The sequence below is a fragment of the Haemaphysalis longicornis genome, unplaced genomic scaffold (assembly GCF_048455015.1).
Source record: "Haemaphysalis longicornis isolate Haplotype H1 unplaced genomic scaffold, Haemaphysalis longicornis Haplotype H1 scaffold_9, whole genome shotgun sequence".
Classification (NCBI taxonomy): Eukaryota; Metazoa; Arthropoda; class Arachnida; order Ixodida; family Ixodidae; genus Haemaphysalis; species Haemaphysalis longicornis.
In genome coordinates, this window is record NW_027526460.1 from 1,942,203 (window position 1) to 1,957,716 (window position 15,514).

General features: G+C 49.3%; 1 protein-coding gene across 1 annotated transcript in view; it reads right to left on the reverse strand.

Moving 5' to 3' along the window:
• The window catches only part of LOC144153836 (activating signal cointegrator 1 complex subunit 3-like), a 136,420-nt gene that overhangs the window by 35,846 nt on the left and 85,060 nt on the right, over positions 1-15,514 (reverse strand). The window contains exons 23-26 of the mRNA XM_077685565.1: positions 11,373-11,518; positions 11,022-11,142; positions 9,299-9,441; positions 7,420-7,557 (exon numbers count right to left, since the gene is read on the reverse strand). Coding sequence (XP_077541691.1) covers positions 7,420-7,557; positions 9,299-9,441; positions 11,022-11,142; positions 11,373-11,518 — 548 coding nt within the window. The remainder of the gene's footprint in view (positions 1-7,419; positions 7,558-9,298; positions 9,442-11,021; positions 11,143-11,372; positions 11,519-15,514) is intronic.

Sequence of the window (15,514 nt, forward strand, 5' to 3'; positions counted from 1 at the left end):
GGTCACTTGCATTGCTTAGTCTGACCAGTTCTTCTGAAGGGAAGATTCCCAGTTCTTGGAGAACTTGCTCAAAGCTAGTGTGGCCCCTGTTGAACCACAACCCTACGAGGGCAGTGGCAGTCTCCACTACAGTGAACTGCAGGTTGTACGATAGCGTCCTGTGCCAGATGCGCAGTGCTGCTTCCGTCTCCATGGCATGGGATGAGCAGTCGACATTTTTTTTCACACACAAGAGGCATGAAAGGCTTGCCACACTTCCTCCTCTTGCTCATCAAGCTTTTGGTGGCGGCTACAAGTACAAGTAGTTTGACAGCACCCCAAAATCCAGGCAGAGACCAGTGTCAAGAGAAATGGCAGTGCCAACACTGTTGTGGCTCGTGTCTTTGCTTCTGCCAAGTACCATCAAAAATCACACCGAGGTCAGTCTGACCAGCTTGCAACGCAGTTACTTGCCTTGCTTCAGCAAGGTTGTCAGAGACGCCGTTTGTGGCCGCAACATGAACGTTCTTGGCAGTGTTGTAGAACGTCTTTTCATGCTGTGGTTTTGGTAGACCAAGAATGGCACAAAACCTGCACAGCTGATCGTGTCCGATGCCAACCGCGCGTGCAGCGAGTACTGCTTTCACATTGACGGCGAAACTATCACGGGGACTTCCCCTGCAGAGTTCCGGTTTGCGGCCTCCGCGACCGACGGCGGCAGCGCGCTGCGACGAGTAAACAGAAGAAATCACTCCCGCAGCCACTCCCACAGGGCACTTCTTGTTTTTGCACTTCAGTTCCAGTACCGATGCGAGGCCCTTCCGCTTGTTCGCAACCTCAACTACGAGTTCGCACTTCCCGCACGTCGCGCACACGGTGACACTCAAGGTCAGTCAGAGCGTCGACTTCACAGATAACTGCACCGCTCCCGTGGCTGGCTGTCTCCTCACCTTGGAAGGCTTAGGCTGCCGACTTCTTCTCCGATGCGCTTATAAAGCCGATATCTTCGCTGATAAAATCAGCCCCGCCTGGTAGAGCCGCGCTTGCAACGCTTGAAGGCCCGGCGCCGTTAGGCCTCACGGTGCCGGTCGTGCCGGCATTGGCCGTGGTCGTCACAATGCTGCGCCGCTTGCGCTTTCCTTTGTACCGGCATGAAGTACGCTGCTTCCGGCATAAAAAGTCACGCTTCTCCTCACCGTTCACGATTAAAAACACACGATAAGGAAATAGAAAAGATAGCGCGAAGTAGCGAACGGAACGATGCGGGCGATGGCGGCTCACAAGCGGCAAGAGCCAATGGCGGTCCCGCTTTTGCGTCACGTGATTTAAATGCCCAGTGGGAGCTCGCAAAACAAGCGGGAAGAAACATTTTTTAAATTTTTTTTACGCGGAGATACGAAGCTGGTGAGCGGCTCAATCGAGAGAAGAAGGCTTGATCTACCTCTCTCAAGTGACCGAAATGGCGGCGAGCCACGCTGCCGTGCGGAATAAATGCTCAAACCTGGCCGAAATTTGGCTTGATTGCGCGATTTCTTGGGTCACCGCGAGTCATTCAGACACATTTTTCACTAAGTTCTCGTTCGTATTTCGTTTTCATTTTTTTACCCATGAAAGAAGGATAGTCAAAGATGCTAATGCAAGGGAAAACAAAAAATCGGTATATTTCGAAAAAATCGTGTTTTTTCGACCCGCGTGTCCCCATAACGAAATTCGCGATATAACGAATTTTTTCAAGTTTTCTATAAAAATTTTGCTAAATCCATGTATTTTTATCTCGATTTTACGAAGTAATTTCGTGTAGCGCTTTCGATTTAACGAAGTCATGGCGAGAAAGGAAGAACGAAATTCCGGTCGAGGCACGTTTTATTTTGCCTCTCAAAGCCTACATTGAAAACATTTAGTACTCACATTACCTCTTAAGAGGCTAAAATGAAAGAAAAGCGGTGAATTATGCTGTTGACAACAATTAAAAGCGATGAAAGAAGTTGCTCAAAAACCGCTAGTGGTCATGGACGGTTTAATAGTGCCGCCACCATTTTGACGTCTCCATGATGATTGATGATATTAAAGGCCTCCCCTTAGAATCGGGGTAATGGCGTGCGCCATCTAGCCTATCTTAGTAGTTTGAATTTAAATTTAGTCCCTCAACTCGGATTTCTTTTTAATTCTGCCCTGCCGCTACCCCTGGCTGGGATGTTATTTTATCGACTTCCCTGCTTCTTTTCCACCATCGTTGCCTACGCCAGCGCCCTCTATGCTTAGGCTGCCGAAGCCTACTTCAAGCGTTTTTTCTACATGTCCTTGCTCACGGTGCTGCTGCTCTAGGTTGTGCTCGCTGATAACCACATTAATATTTTGTTCGTCCATCATTAGACGAGTTTTATAAGCAGCATGAGATCTCCAAGGGAAAGGAAAGTGTTCTGAACAAGAGCCTGAGGAAGTGTCGGTGAAACTGAAGGCCACCGAAGTGATGGATGCCATCGACGTTCTGCGGAGGCACGCAGGCGCACGCGAATGTTTAAGAGCAAGCCTTGTTAGCGCTGTCAGCATACGAGCGTCACGTAAAGCCCGCCCTGGTCAAGAAACGCCAAGCACTGCTTACGTACGGACTTCTTCACTACGGCTTAAACATCGAGTGCTGGTGGCAATAAATTGCTCTCCGAACGTGGTCAAAACGTGTTCATTAGACAGCTGCGATGCAGAGAAATCGGTTTCTTTAGGGCTCAGCGGGCATAAAAGTAATTGCTTAATCAAATTTGGCCAGAAGATATTTAATGTAAGCTTTCCGCTGTAGCGGGAGCACGTAAGCGCTGCTCCACAAAGTGAAGCGGTCCGTGTGTACTCCGCTCAACTCTCAATCATGGCTTTATCTCGAGTGTCGTGGTTGCATCACGTGCCCGTACTGCAGAGCCTTTGTGCATGAAAAAAGTCTTTCGAAAGCTTTATAGCACCCTTCCGCTGTTGGCCCGCCGCACCCCTCAACGCCGCGCCTAAGCCTACCACTGAACGAACGAAAAGAGGCGTAACTTCGAACCAGCACCTCGCCGGGGTGAAGTTCACGGGGCATGGACGTGGGTTCAATTGACTAACAGCGGCGTTTAGTAGTGACCGAAATGAAAAAAAGAAAAAGTGGAAACCTAGTCTGCTATCATATTTAATGAGGCGTTGCGGAAAAAGCACCAGTTTTACGACGACACGAACTACTGTCGGCTATCCGAATTCCATTGCCTAAGTGTTGAAGCTCTTAATTCACACAATTTTCGCGGCCAGTTTTAGTACAAATTTCCCTTTAAGTGGAGAGGTAACACCATATCAGTTGTTTATGAGCGATGGGCAAGGTTTTGAAACCTCAATAACTGGTTAAATTAACTGTAAAATCGAAACCTCGATTTTACGAAATTCTCGATTAAACGAAATTTTCGCCCGCAAGTACGACTTCGTTATATCGAGGTTTAACTGTATTGGTTCGCCGCTTTCACTACCAGCACTAGCTACAATTCCTAGCACAATTTTTCAACCCACCGCCATCCCCATCCTCGAATGTGGAACTTTGTTTTTACATTTGGACAGGCAGCAACAAGCTCTGTGCAGCGGCCTGTGATGCACACAGGCAGCGCGGCCGCCGCTGGTCGCCACGTCACGCAGAGGTGCTGGTGCCGGGTCGCTGCTCGGCCGGTCAGCGGAATGTGGCATTGCTGCACATACGCATGTTTTAGAATAGGGGAGTTGAACGTTGGTCGCCCCTTAAAAGGTAAGGGAACCCAAGCACTGGTCCCCAACGAGCTTTAGAACGCCTACCCCAACAGCCCGGCCGGCTCAGGTTGCATGCACGGATCGCCGCTCATGTTGGGAACTTTAGGCTTAACACCAAGGGAAATAGTTGATCGCCGCTATCTTTACAATTGCGAATGACTATCCTTAACAAAGTTTTTCACCACATTATCACCCCCTTTCTCGCATGTGGAACCTTATTCCCACGTTAATAGTCATTCTAGCGATCGGTGCTGTGCTCATTCTTGCGCACAGGTAACGCCATCCATCAGCCTCTCGCCGCATCTCTTGCTCGGGAAGGTTCGTTTGCTGCCGTCGACGGACCGGTCTGCGCTCCGCATCGCGATACAAATTCGATCACCTCTTTCGAAATCACCTTCGACAATCCCTAGCACAATTTTTCACCACACTATCATTCTCTCTTGCACGTTTACCTTGCCTTTCGCGACGGCCTTGATTCTGGACGGCAGCGAAGAGCGGTTGCTGCCGCGGCATGTGTGGTGCGAGCCATTTCGTGCGCCGTACGGGCATGCCCGACAGGCAAGTGTGCGGAGTGCTTCCGCGTGCAGAAAACGCTTCATGCTTTCAGCTTGCTTGATTTCTTCTTAAAATCTAGCTATTCAGCTAAGCTGTCGTCACAGCCAACAACGTTGATTGGGAAAACGAGCAAGAAGTTCGGGAAACCTAGAGCGCTGCGGTCAAACAAATTTCATAATCTCCTCATAATAATGGATCAGGAACTTGGGGTACCTCCGTATTTGTTTGAGCCCGTTGCTTCACGTATGAAGCACAGAGCACCCGACGACATGGCCGGCCCTGCGACTACTCGTGAAGGCAATGTAGTAGCCACGGGCGCTCGGGTAGGAAATCTCTGGTATCTAGGAGTCGCTTTAGGGAATCACACGGTAGCATTACGGTGAAAAATCGACGCAGGAGCAACTTTAGACAATGATGATTAATAAAGTGCAGATTCACGCCTGCTTAATTCGGAACTTCGCCCAGAAAACTGGGACACAGCAAAGCGGCACCGCACGTCGCTGGCCGTCTTCTGAATATGACGCTACTTCCGGTCGCTGCCGCTCAGTTTCTCGCTCTTCCGGCGATGAGGCAGGGAGCAGTGGGCGGGGCATAGGGTCAACTTTAACGACGAATACCGCTGCCCCCAAGCTAAAAATGAACAAAAAAACTTTACAGGCACAAACTGACCAATGTAATAATTGTAAAAAGTAGTTTTTGCCCGGTTTTAAAAGCGCTTCAGTAGCCCTTTAAGAAACAAGGTAACTCGTAACATTGCAATAAAAGCGGCTAAACGGACAGCATAGGAACACTTTCTCCCCTTTGGCAACAGCGAGTCACGGCTCTAATGGTCGCCCCATATAGCTCCGTCAGCTACACTTGCAGGCCCAGCATTGTGTCCCCTCCACTCTAATATGGACTCTCCCTTGGACTACACAAACAAGCAAAAAAGGAGGCTCATTCCACAGGGTAGGTCGGCTAGGTCGTGTTGACTGAAGAGAGATAGAGGGAGCAAGAGGAGCGGGTGACAGGGTGGTCGCCTTTTGTTTTCTTTATTATTTTTTTCCCACCCTCAGTCAAGGTGCAGTTGGTGACGGCAACGGAGGGAGGTAAAATAAAAATACACTTTTTGGTCGCCGTGCATGCCAGGCGAGCGTCGATTCAATGGGACTGCCTGTGAGCTGGAGAGGATCGCTTCCGTAATGCACTGAGCACACACTGGCCATTTCATTGCGAATTCGAGCGATATATGAGCAGTTTGGATGGCTTAAAAACTCTGAAAACGGCCACTCTGTAGCACGGATTGCGCAGACAATACAGGCACTCAGAGACACAGGCAGGCAAGCACACCGACTGCAGTTGTTGGGAAGCACAAGACAGGCAACAAAAACCTAAACGGGAGAAGTTGGATGGTGAGGCACGTAGTTAGCCGTAGCCACAGCCGCTGTCCCGCTGCTAGGGGGAATCTCTCTAGCGCATGCGCAGAGTTTTCTGAATGCATCACAGTTGCAACTACCGCTTAACCACTTAGTCAACACACTTGGGTGGTGATGTGAATACGGTTTCGGTCAGTCGGGGCCTAGTGAGCGCTGACTTGCGTAAGTCTTGATGAAGTAGTTGGGGCTATTAAGTTTAGTCAGGCCCTAGTTAGTGACTGCCCATGAATACGGGCCAATATATATGTAAAATTGCTAGAGTTGCACGTAACAACCCTCATGTAGTGCATGTTAATTTCTGGATAAATTGCTATCCCTCAAGTTTGTTATTTTTGTATGTTTTTGTAGTGACATAAAGTAGCACTTTACTAAACCAGAATTTCCAGCTCTCAAGTATTGTTTCTCATGCGTGCTTCCCTACACGTGATGCTCAGGCAAGCGACATTGGCCACTGAACACGAATATCAACAGTGCACTCGTTAATTTGGCCAATTAATCGCCACTAGTCCGGCTGTTCTGGGGGACAATTGAGTGGCTATGTTCGACTGTTGCACCCTTTGTGCCGTCTTTAGGAATACCATTTTTGGTTTAGCTATCATATATGCAGGCTGCGCACGTCTTCGTTCGAAATCATTTGCGTTTATGTAAAGATTTATAGGGCTATATTTGCAGCTTTGGAGGCCTAAAACGTTGTTTTGCCCACCCATTATAGGCGCCTCCAACGTGCTTATTAATGCCTAAAAGTCCGGCCTCCAGTGGTTACGTGAGCGGTATCTAAGCAGGCTGGGGTAGGTGCAGCTATAGCAGGTGGTGGGCAGGCAACACGATGTGGCGCACAGCAGGGCGGAGTTTTCTGGTGACGCCCCACGGCGGGGCTTGCTGAAGCAGAGCGACGCTGTTATAAGAAAGTCATCCTAGATTTGTGCGTTTTTTTTACTTGCAAGGAGTGCACTGCAGCCCAATTTCAGGAGCACAAATATTTTTGGTTGCAGCAAATGTTTTGGGAGGAGTCAGGTTTAACCCCAAAAATATTGCAGGGAAATACCACAATCGCCCTAACACAAAGGGCCATTTACATCTTCACTCAAATGTAACAGCTAGAGAAGGGGGAAGGAAACAGTTGGCGCAACTTGCACCAGTGGTGACAGGCTGGAGAAACGGGAAAGCTGGCGGCCCCTCTCCCTTCGTCGGAGACCCGGCTGTTGCACCTCGCATGGGAAGTTCTCCACGACTGGCCGGCCCGGATCGCTTTGTCCGCAGGCCTTCACATCTCTCCCAAAGTGGACCGCATTAGCCCGTGCTAAAAACCGTGGCAACAGGCTTCGCGAACTCAAGCGTATGTGAACTGGCGAGAACAGCACGCAAGAGATCCCGCCACGAACGCTGGGCAGAGTGTTCTCAAAGGAGGTCGAGCTGGCCAACACCGGGCGCTCCTCACGAAGGCTCGCGTGCACTCGGTATTTTTTTTTTAGGTATTTAAAAAAAAAGGTTTTTGAAGCGGGCACTAAATAAGAATAATACAGACTGCTCGGCAAGCTGGTACTTGATTTCTGAAGTGAAAACCAGTGGCCATCTGCGTGTTTCCTTTCTTCTGTGTGCACTGTTCTTTACCACTGGTTTTCGCTCTAGAAATCATTCTACAAGAACCATTGCAGCGCCTTCGAAGGAAGCCAAGATTTCGGCGATTTCCCGCACAGGCAGCAAAGCAGGCTCTCACCTGAATCTTCTGGTTGACGAAGAGCTCCTCGACGATTCTGCGGTCTTTCTCCTGCAGACCTGCGTGATGGAGGCCGATCCCAAAGGCGAGCGCCAGCTTCAGGTTCTGGTCGTGCACCCCTTGGATCACAGAGTCCATCTGGACAACAACAAGGCACACACGTCTGGTGAGAGGGCTAGGGGCAACAGCACTACACTGTGAGCGACCTGAGCGACCCCCTTGGTCAGCACTTTCCCTCATTGTCCCCATAACTACAGCCTCACACCCACATTTAAGGGGACACTGAAATGGATTGGCCCCACTGCTCTGTGTACATTGCATAGGGGTCTCAAATGAGCACATTTTTCATCGTCGGCCCACAGCTTTCACTGTGCAATCAAACTGCGCCGACCCACCAGTGGCCGGCCAAATGATTGTGCCGCCACTGTGGTTGACGAGTCGCACAGTCAAGCCAATCTGAAAGAAGGTGTGTCATAGGAAACATCATAGGAAATCGGCAAGGCGAATGCACAGAGGAAAGCAGTACTTTCAAACCGATTTTTCTACTGAATAAATTCGTATGACCGCACCCAGAGTGGTTAAAACACGACCGAGAGAGTCCAATTTAATTTGCACACATAATCCCACAATGTTTACAAATTACTTCACTGTCCCTTCAATGAGGAAGAGTTTTTCTCTCCACCACATCTGAGCCTGGCCGCTCAGGTTCGAGATGCACACTGCACTTACCTCAAAAGCTGAAAGTAGAAGTACAGTCGAATCCACTTATAACAAAGCCATGTATAACAATATATTGGATATAAACACGAACAACTATGGCACCGTCCACTTTTGTATGCTTGCTATGGTAAAATAAACCGCTTATTACAATGCTCCAATAGCACGATATCGGAAAATCCGGTCACAGCGTGCACCGGAAATTCGAGCTGCTGCTGGCTCTCCACGACGACGGCATTGCCGCGAGTTGCAATGTGCCTCGCGTCCCTCTAACCTCGGAAGATGAGTCGGCTGCGCCGCTTAAGAGAAAGCGAGAAGAGGAGAAAAACAGTTTTCCTGCCAAAGTCCCACACCGGCGGCGCCGCTTTGCATCGTCCCCGCGCCCACTTGCTCGCGTGTTCGCCTACGCTTGTCCGTTGTGTCCCGTGTGCACCGCTTTGAATTTGGCTGAGCACCTCTTCAACTGCCTCCGCTTTTCCGCAGAAGGGGTGTCAGGGACAATGTTTCAGAAACGTCCGAGTGCGTCACTGAAGAAGCGACTTGAGCAGATACGCGCTGCAGACAGCAGTGAAAGTAATACTCTGACAACGCGATTGAGCAGCCTACTCAGGTAGGATCTTTGCAGGAGGCCCAACACATGATACAGTTTCTCAGGAACTTCATTTCCGCCAAGGGCCTTTCACTCACATCAGTGAAGCACTAAAGATGCTTTTTAAAAAAATGTGCGCCAGCGTCGCGTGAACCTTGCTTGTATGCAAATAAAATGTTTTGATCTCTGTTTTGTTTGTTTTTCGCAACCTGCTTTCAACAATTATCAGTTATAACAATGGAATTTCCTTGGCACTTGAATATCGCTATAAGCAGACTGACTGCCTACGACATCTTTAGGTTTGAAATAAATGGCTGCGCATTTTGATGATAACACCAATTCTGAGCAGGGTTCAGCAAAAGAAATGCGACCGGCCTACTGCCACAGAAAAGGTTGTGCAGCGAAATGAAGAGCACCATAATAAGGCTCTTGAATTTAGTTATGGCACCTCTGTCAGCACCAGAAGCGGCACTAAGGCAGCAGTCTTTAATAAGGAGCCTCGGTGCCCTTGGTGAAGCAACTCTCCCGACAAGAAGGGCTTCGCAGGCGAGATAATCGTAACGGGGCGCACACCTTGTCATCGGGCATGTGCATCCACTGTCGGGGATTGTCCTCAGCTGCCAGGAAGGCAATCAGGTCCAGAGCCGTGAGGCGGGTTTGCCGCCGAGATGAGACGAAGATCAGCACGGGCTTTTCCGGCGAGTGCTGCTGGATGGCTGCGGGGGGAGGAAGAGAGTGCGTTCGGCTGGGCTGGCTGTCTCCGCACTGGCGGGCATGCGCACATTCGGGGCCCTGCCTCACTGCACGGCGGCTGAACCATGAACAACACCAGGTGGCACCCCGGTCCCACAACCCCTGTGGTGGCCTTTGTACAGGCCAACCCCTCCTGCTACATATCCTGAAGTCAGAAATAGTGCATTAATCATTCAAGCCATAGAGTTTCATACAATAATAACTAGAGGGGAAACTGGTGCTAGTGTCAACGCGAACATGGCAGCGGCGCTTACACTTCAATGGGAATGATGGGTAGTTCTGGAACCGGATTGCGTAGGATCGAAACAAGCTTCTGGCTGCGCAAATTGTGTTTTTTGACAAAAAGAACTCTTTATTGCCCGGTTCTCCGTTTACAAATTACATGGCGAACAAGAAAGTTAGTGACAAAAAAACCGGTTTTGTATGAAATAAAATGGCGTGTTAAATAAAAAGCAGACGCGGAGTCGAGGAGGTTTGCCGAGCAGGTTTGCCATTTGCCGCCAACTACAGCAGGACGCGGACTTCTTTAAAAACTACTTGTAAAAAGTTTCGGCGCTGGTGGTTTGTAATAGGAAGCGAAAAGTTTTGTGTTCATAAAAAAAAAGAAACCGATTACCTTTGGAGAAGTTATTCTTACCTGAATTAGTGACATTCATCAAGCTGCGTTCCTATCAACCGCCGGTACTGCTGGTCTACGCCATAGGAGCCAGCGTTTGCATGGAAGGTGTGGCTGTTCCAAGCGATTTGCAACTGTCGTCAGCTTCGACAATACATTGCTCTGCCGAATAAGCAACGCCACAACTCCTAATTCGCAGACAACTTCGCCACACAGAGCGCCATCATTTGTGTTTTCGTACTCGCTGTGCCGGCAACGAATTGATAACCCACCCAATTCGCAACTCTAGTTAAAACTTTCTACTCAGGGTGGCGTCAGGGCGCGCGCGGCATGCAGTTCAAGGAGAAACGTATTTTTGATAGCTTGTTCCAACACACCGCGCAGGCAAATGCGTTCATGTAAATCCAAAACGAAAACGAAACTGCCTGCAATCCATAGTAACTTCCGCAAGCCACTGAGCGCCAATCCGAATCCAGAACTACCCATCACGCCCATTGAGGCGTACGATCGCAGCGCCAGTTTCCCCTCGAGTTATTTGTGTGAAACTCTATGATTCAAGCCACGAGAGAGAGAGAGAGAGAGAGAGACTTGTTGTAGCCATTTTGTGGACTCGAGCAGTGGAGGGGTTTCTGTTTTTCTGTAAACCTAGGTAGGTCAACACCACCTAGACTAGGTGGTACTCATGACGGTGACGATGAGGGAACCGGTACTGTGCTGCCTTATTGGAACAGTTTTGCCTCATTTCACACAATCTTAGTTAGGAGTGGGGAAAAAGAAAACTGCGTCACCAACCAAGCACACCATTCATTCCCTACAGGATGGGGAATGAGACACACACAAACATCTCTTCTCCCTCCCTCAGAGACTCGGTTCTGTTCAACACCAGAGCGAGGGCCCAAACCCTGGCCCAATCCAAGCCTGGCATACCTCGGTAGGTGGGCTTGTTCATGAGGGCCATGCGTGGGCAGTAGTGCTTCCCCGGAAAGCCCGCCACATGAACCTCAAGGGGCACCGGCCGCACGGCTGGCTTGAAGTTGTACAGGCCAACCTGGACGACGCAAACGGAGCACAATTGCCACCAGAGTTGCCACTTCACTTCCAAGCCTTACGAGTATACCCAAAGGGAAGTCGGTGCGTTCTGAAGTGGCCACCATCTGTTCTGGGGGCAATGCAGTGCAGTGCAGTGCACCATGCACAAAGCTCGCAAGGCCAAGCTACGCTGCCGAATGCCCCTCTCCCTGGACCACTTATCGAGGCCTGCTTGGATGTCGCACTGACCTCGCCAATGCCCAGCCAGTCAGCCAGGTCGCGCGCGTTGGCCAGGGCTGTGGACAGGCCAATGATGCGGACCTTGCGGTTGGTGTAGGAACTGATGTAGTTGGCCCGGGACACGATCACCTCCAGCACGGGGCCCCGGCCCTCGCCTGCGCAAAAGACACCTCTGCAAGGACGGCTTTTCCCACACACTGCAAACACTGTTACCTCCGTTAGCTTCCTGAGAAACCTTACAGTAGTCATGACTTGAAAGTAGACTGAAACTACCCAAGCACTTTCAACATAGAAAGTCGCTGACTTTATCCGGCAGCAATGAGAGGGCGGAATGCCTGGAATGACGGAGATAATACAGGCGAACGCAAGGGAGATCTCAAAGATTCGAGGCGTCATGCGGGCTCAGTTTAAAGGAGCCATGAAGAGAAAATGCAAGTTGGTTTTATTCGAAAGATTTCGTGTTTTATAGTGCCCCCAGCGCTTGTCCGGATACAAACGATGCTTTATTCACTGAGAAATTAAACAATTTAGGTTAAAATTTTGATTTTCCCGCTCAATCGTGCGTTTTCGTGGTCCCAAGTGACATCTCTGAAACCGACCGCTCTGCAGCCTAGAGTACCTTCATTCACGCATCCGCCGTACAGGGTAGAGACACGTATACACTGGCGCCGCCATTTTCGGTTGCTCGCTCGCCGCCGAAGCAAGTCATTGTGTCAAAACCGCGCTAAAATTATCGCCGCAACGCGGTTTACTGAAGAAGTTTGAATCATATTGTCTGTTTCGCGTTGCTAGGTCTCGTGGGAAACGAAAAGAATAACGCGTTGAGCCCGTTGGCCCAATTGCGGCGGCACGGGACCGTTCAAAGGTTGTCTCCACCCTGTACAGCGTTGTTGGTTTGTTCCCGCGTTTCTTTACGTTCCGTAACCTAGATGGCGCCACCATACCGTGGCAAGCGTTTGGTTTGTTTTTGCCCGCATTTAAACCTGGCTTGTTTTTGTTCTGGGAGAAAATATTCGTTCCCTGAAACAGTGCTCGCTAGACAAATGGGGTCACGTAAAACACCGTTGCTTGCGTCAATCGGCCAGTGTCGTCTGAGACAACCCCAAGCCCCGTAGTGCTGTGCAGCTAAACAAGCATGCTGTGCGCAGTACGAACAGCAGAACGCATCAGTACTTCTATGTTTACATGTGCTTTCGTAACTTCCACTGTTTGTCCCATCATTCTTATTGCTTTGTAAAGAATGTGCCCTAAATTTAAGCGCAAATCGCTCGTTCGTCTAGTTTGTAAGTTCTACCTAATTTGCGTCTGCTTCTGCCAGCCTCCGCCAATCACAGAGCTTAGCTCGTGTGACGACATAGGTTCTGTTGCGGGAAATGAGCTGGTGGGTCGCATGACCGTTCCCGTTTTTCCTAATTATGTAGCTTATTTGAGCGAAGTTTACGTTAAAAGTGGTGTCAGTATGATTCTAACGAGACAATCTTTTGAATGAACCAAACTTCTGTTTTCTCTTCATGGCTCCTTTAAGGCCAGCAGAAGCTGGGTCACTCGTTTTATAAAGTAGTTTGCGGTTCGGATTCAGCCCGCGAGTGAGCATTGAACTTGCTGCGACAAGCACCGCAAAAAATAAAGTGCATGTTCTAGTCTCAGTCCGGTGCCTTTTTTCATTCGACTTACATTCGAGGTAAGTTTTTTTTATTTTCTGGCCTTTTGAGTTTTGGGGGTCGGCCTAGAACCAAGTCCGGCCTAGATTCGAGTAAATACGGTATTTTTGGCTACACTTCCCAACCTAAAAAGGAAAATTCCCAATCTTATAAAACGTGAAACTGTGAAATTTAGAACGTACGCTGGGAAACAGGCTTCCAAAGCTACTAAATGTTTACACGAACTTAACTTCCACCTGGAAAGCGACACCTTCAACACAATACGTACCTTTCTTGCAAATAACCAAATTGACACAATACAATAGCTCACGCATGCCTATGCCCACAGTGAATATGTTGGTGTATGCAAGGCATGGCGATTTATAACTACAGTGTAGACCGCTTATAACGTATGTCGCGGGAGCCGCAAAAATCCGCACTATAAGCGGTACCGCACTATAACCAAAACGTGCGCGAATTCAACCATATCATCACCTACCTCTCAAGTCATCCTAAATTTTTTATAACCCAAACGCACAGCGCCTGAAAACGAAGGAAGGGTCTTCATTTCGTATTATTTTTAACATCAGCCGCTGCTGCCGGGTCTCACACATTGCAAAAGCGCGGTCTTACAAACGGCAAGTGCGGCTTTAACTTCCGTTGTGTTTGTGTTTTGAAAGACCATGGCTGCGTATTTTGCGTCGCAGGACATGATAAGAAAGGCCAGCGGGATTTTTTTTTTTTTCCCCCACCTTGCGTTCACGATGCCGAAGGCGGCTGCTTATCAGCGCAACGTACTGGTGGTGGAAATCTTCGCGCGGCTCGCTTGATCGGGAAGAGCAGTGGCTTATCTGCACAACGTTCTAAAGCGTGAACCGCATGGAGCGATTTCTCGCGAAAACGTGCAGCGCACGCTGCAGGCGCGGCGACGCCGGCGCGGATACAACTTACGTAATGTGTGCGGCGCGGTAAGAGGCGGCAACATGGCGTCGGCACTGGCCGTGAAGCGGTGCAGGCAGCTCCAGCGACCACTTCTAACCGCTCGCTGAAATGCCGCACGAGGCGCAAGCGAAGATGCTCATGCAAGAAAAGAGCTGATAATGTGACCGCAAAGTGGAATATAAACTGCCATCCACGCTGCTTGTGAAAGCGCCAATCAAAAAATACCGCGGCGGTAAGCCTAAACTAAAGTCCCTTCGTCTGATCGAGGGACTTAAGCCTAAACACCTCTAGCGCGGCTAGCCGGCTCGGAGCGCTTTGAATCTCCCGCCATTAGGTGCGTTTCCATTGGTGCAAGTCGTTAGGCTCCTCCCACTGCCACGCGAAGAAGCCACCGCGAGCGCGGAATCGTAGACGCGAGCATGAAAAAAACGCACGCGCAACGCCGATGTGCACAATTCGTGTGCGAAAACGGCCCATGCGGTTCACGATTAATAGAAACTTTCCACGCGCGGACGGGGAGCCGGTCGCTATCTTCCGAGGTGCATCAAGCAAGGACAGCTGTGGTTATCAAGTACGCGCGAACTAAAGGGTGCCTATTTTTTTCTTCTGTGTCGAAGTTAGAGGAGAGCAAGGGGTGCGCGCTGCGTCAGATGGCCGATTTCATCATTTATTTTTTTCTTTTGCTACCCTGAAACGATGCCCCAGCTGCACCGGTGGATGAGCAGACCCGCCGAAAAACCGCACTATAAACGGTATTGTGCTTCGGCCGACCGCATCTTAAGCGGTATGCTTATGCATTGAGTTCTATGGGAGGCAAACCGGTGGTCACAAAAACCCGCGTTATATCCGGTCCCGCACTATAAGCGGTTACGTTATAAATGGTCTACACTGTAGTTCGTATCTTCTTTCGGTCGTGTATTGAATGATTTATTTGTGTAATTGTGTACGTATTGTGCAATCTGTATGTATTGTAGAGTAATGTAAATCCATATGCATGATTATGAGGCTAATCTATATGTATTGAGTGATTTAGTAGTGTACATTTTCTCTTGTGTATCGTTTGTATGCAAGGCATGACTATTTATAGTGGGCTCACATTTCCCTTCGAATCCTTTATTGAGTGATTTATCTGTTCAGTACACAATTTTTCTTTCTTTCTTCTGTTGGTTGTTGTTGTTGTTTTTATGTTTTTCTTCTTTACATTTTCCTTTTACATTCTTTGAATGGCGCAAGAGATGCCATATTTCTACGCGACTTACTATTTTTTATGCACTGTGGAACACTGTTGTACACTGGTGCCAAAACAGAGGCCCGCAGCTCCGTCAAGCTGTCCTTGAGATGGCTTTTTCTGCCGGCCTCCGGCATTGTGTATTCCGCACAGGGTGCCAACGTTCATAGTTCATTGTTCAGAAGTGGGCATCCCCAAAATGCTCCTCGCTCAGTGGGTGCTGGACGCTTGGGCAGCGATTCCCGAAGCCATGGTAGTGGTATCGTTCCACAAGTGCTGCATTTCTAATGCTCTTGATGGCACAAAGGACCCTGACCTCTTCAAGCGCACAAGTTAAATGT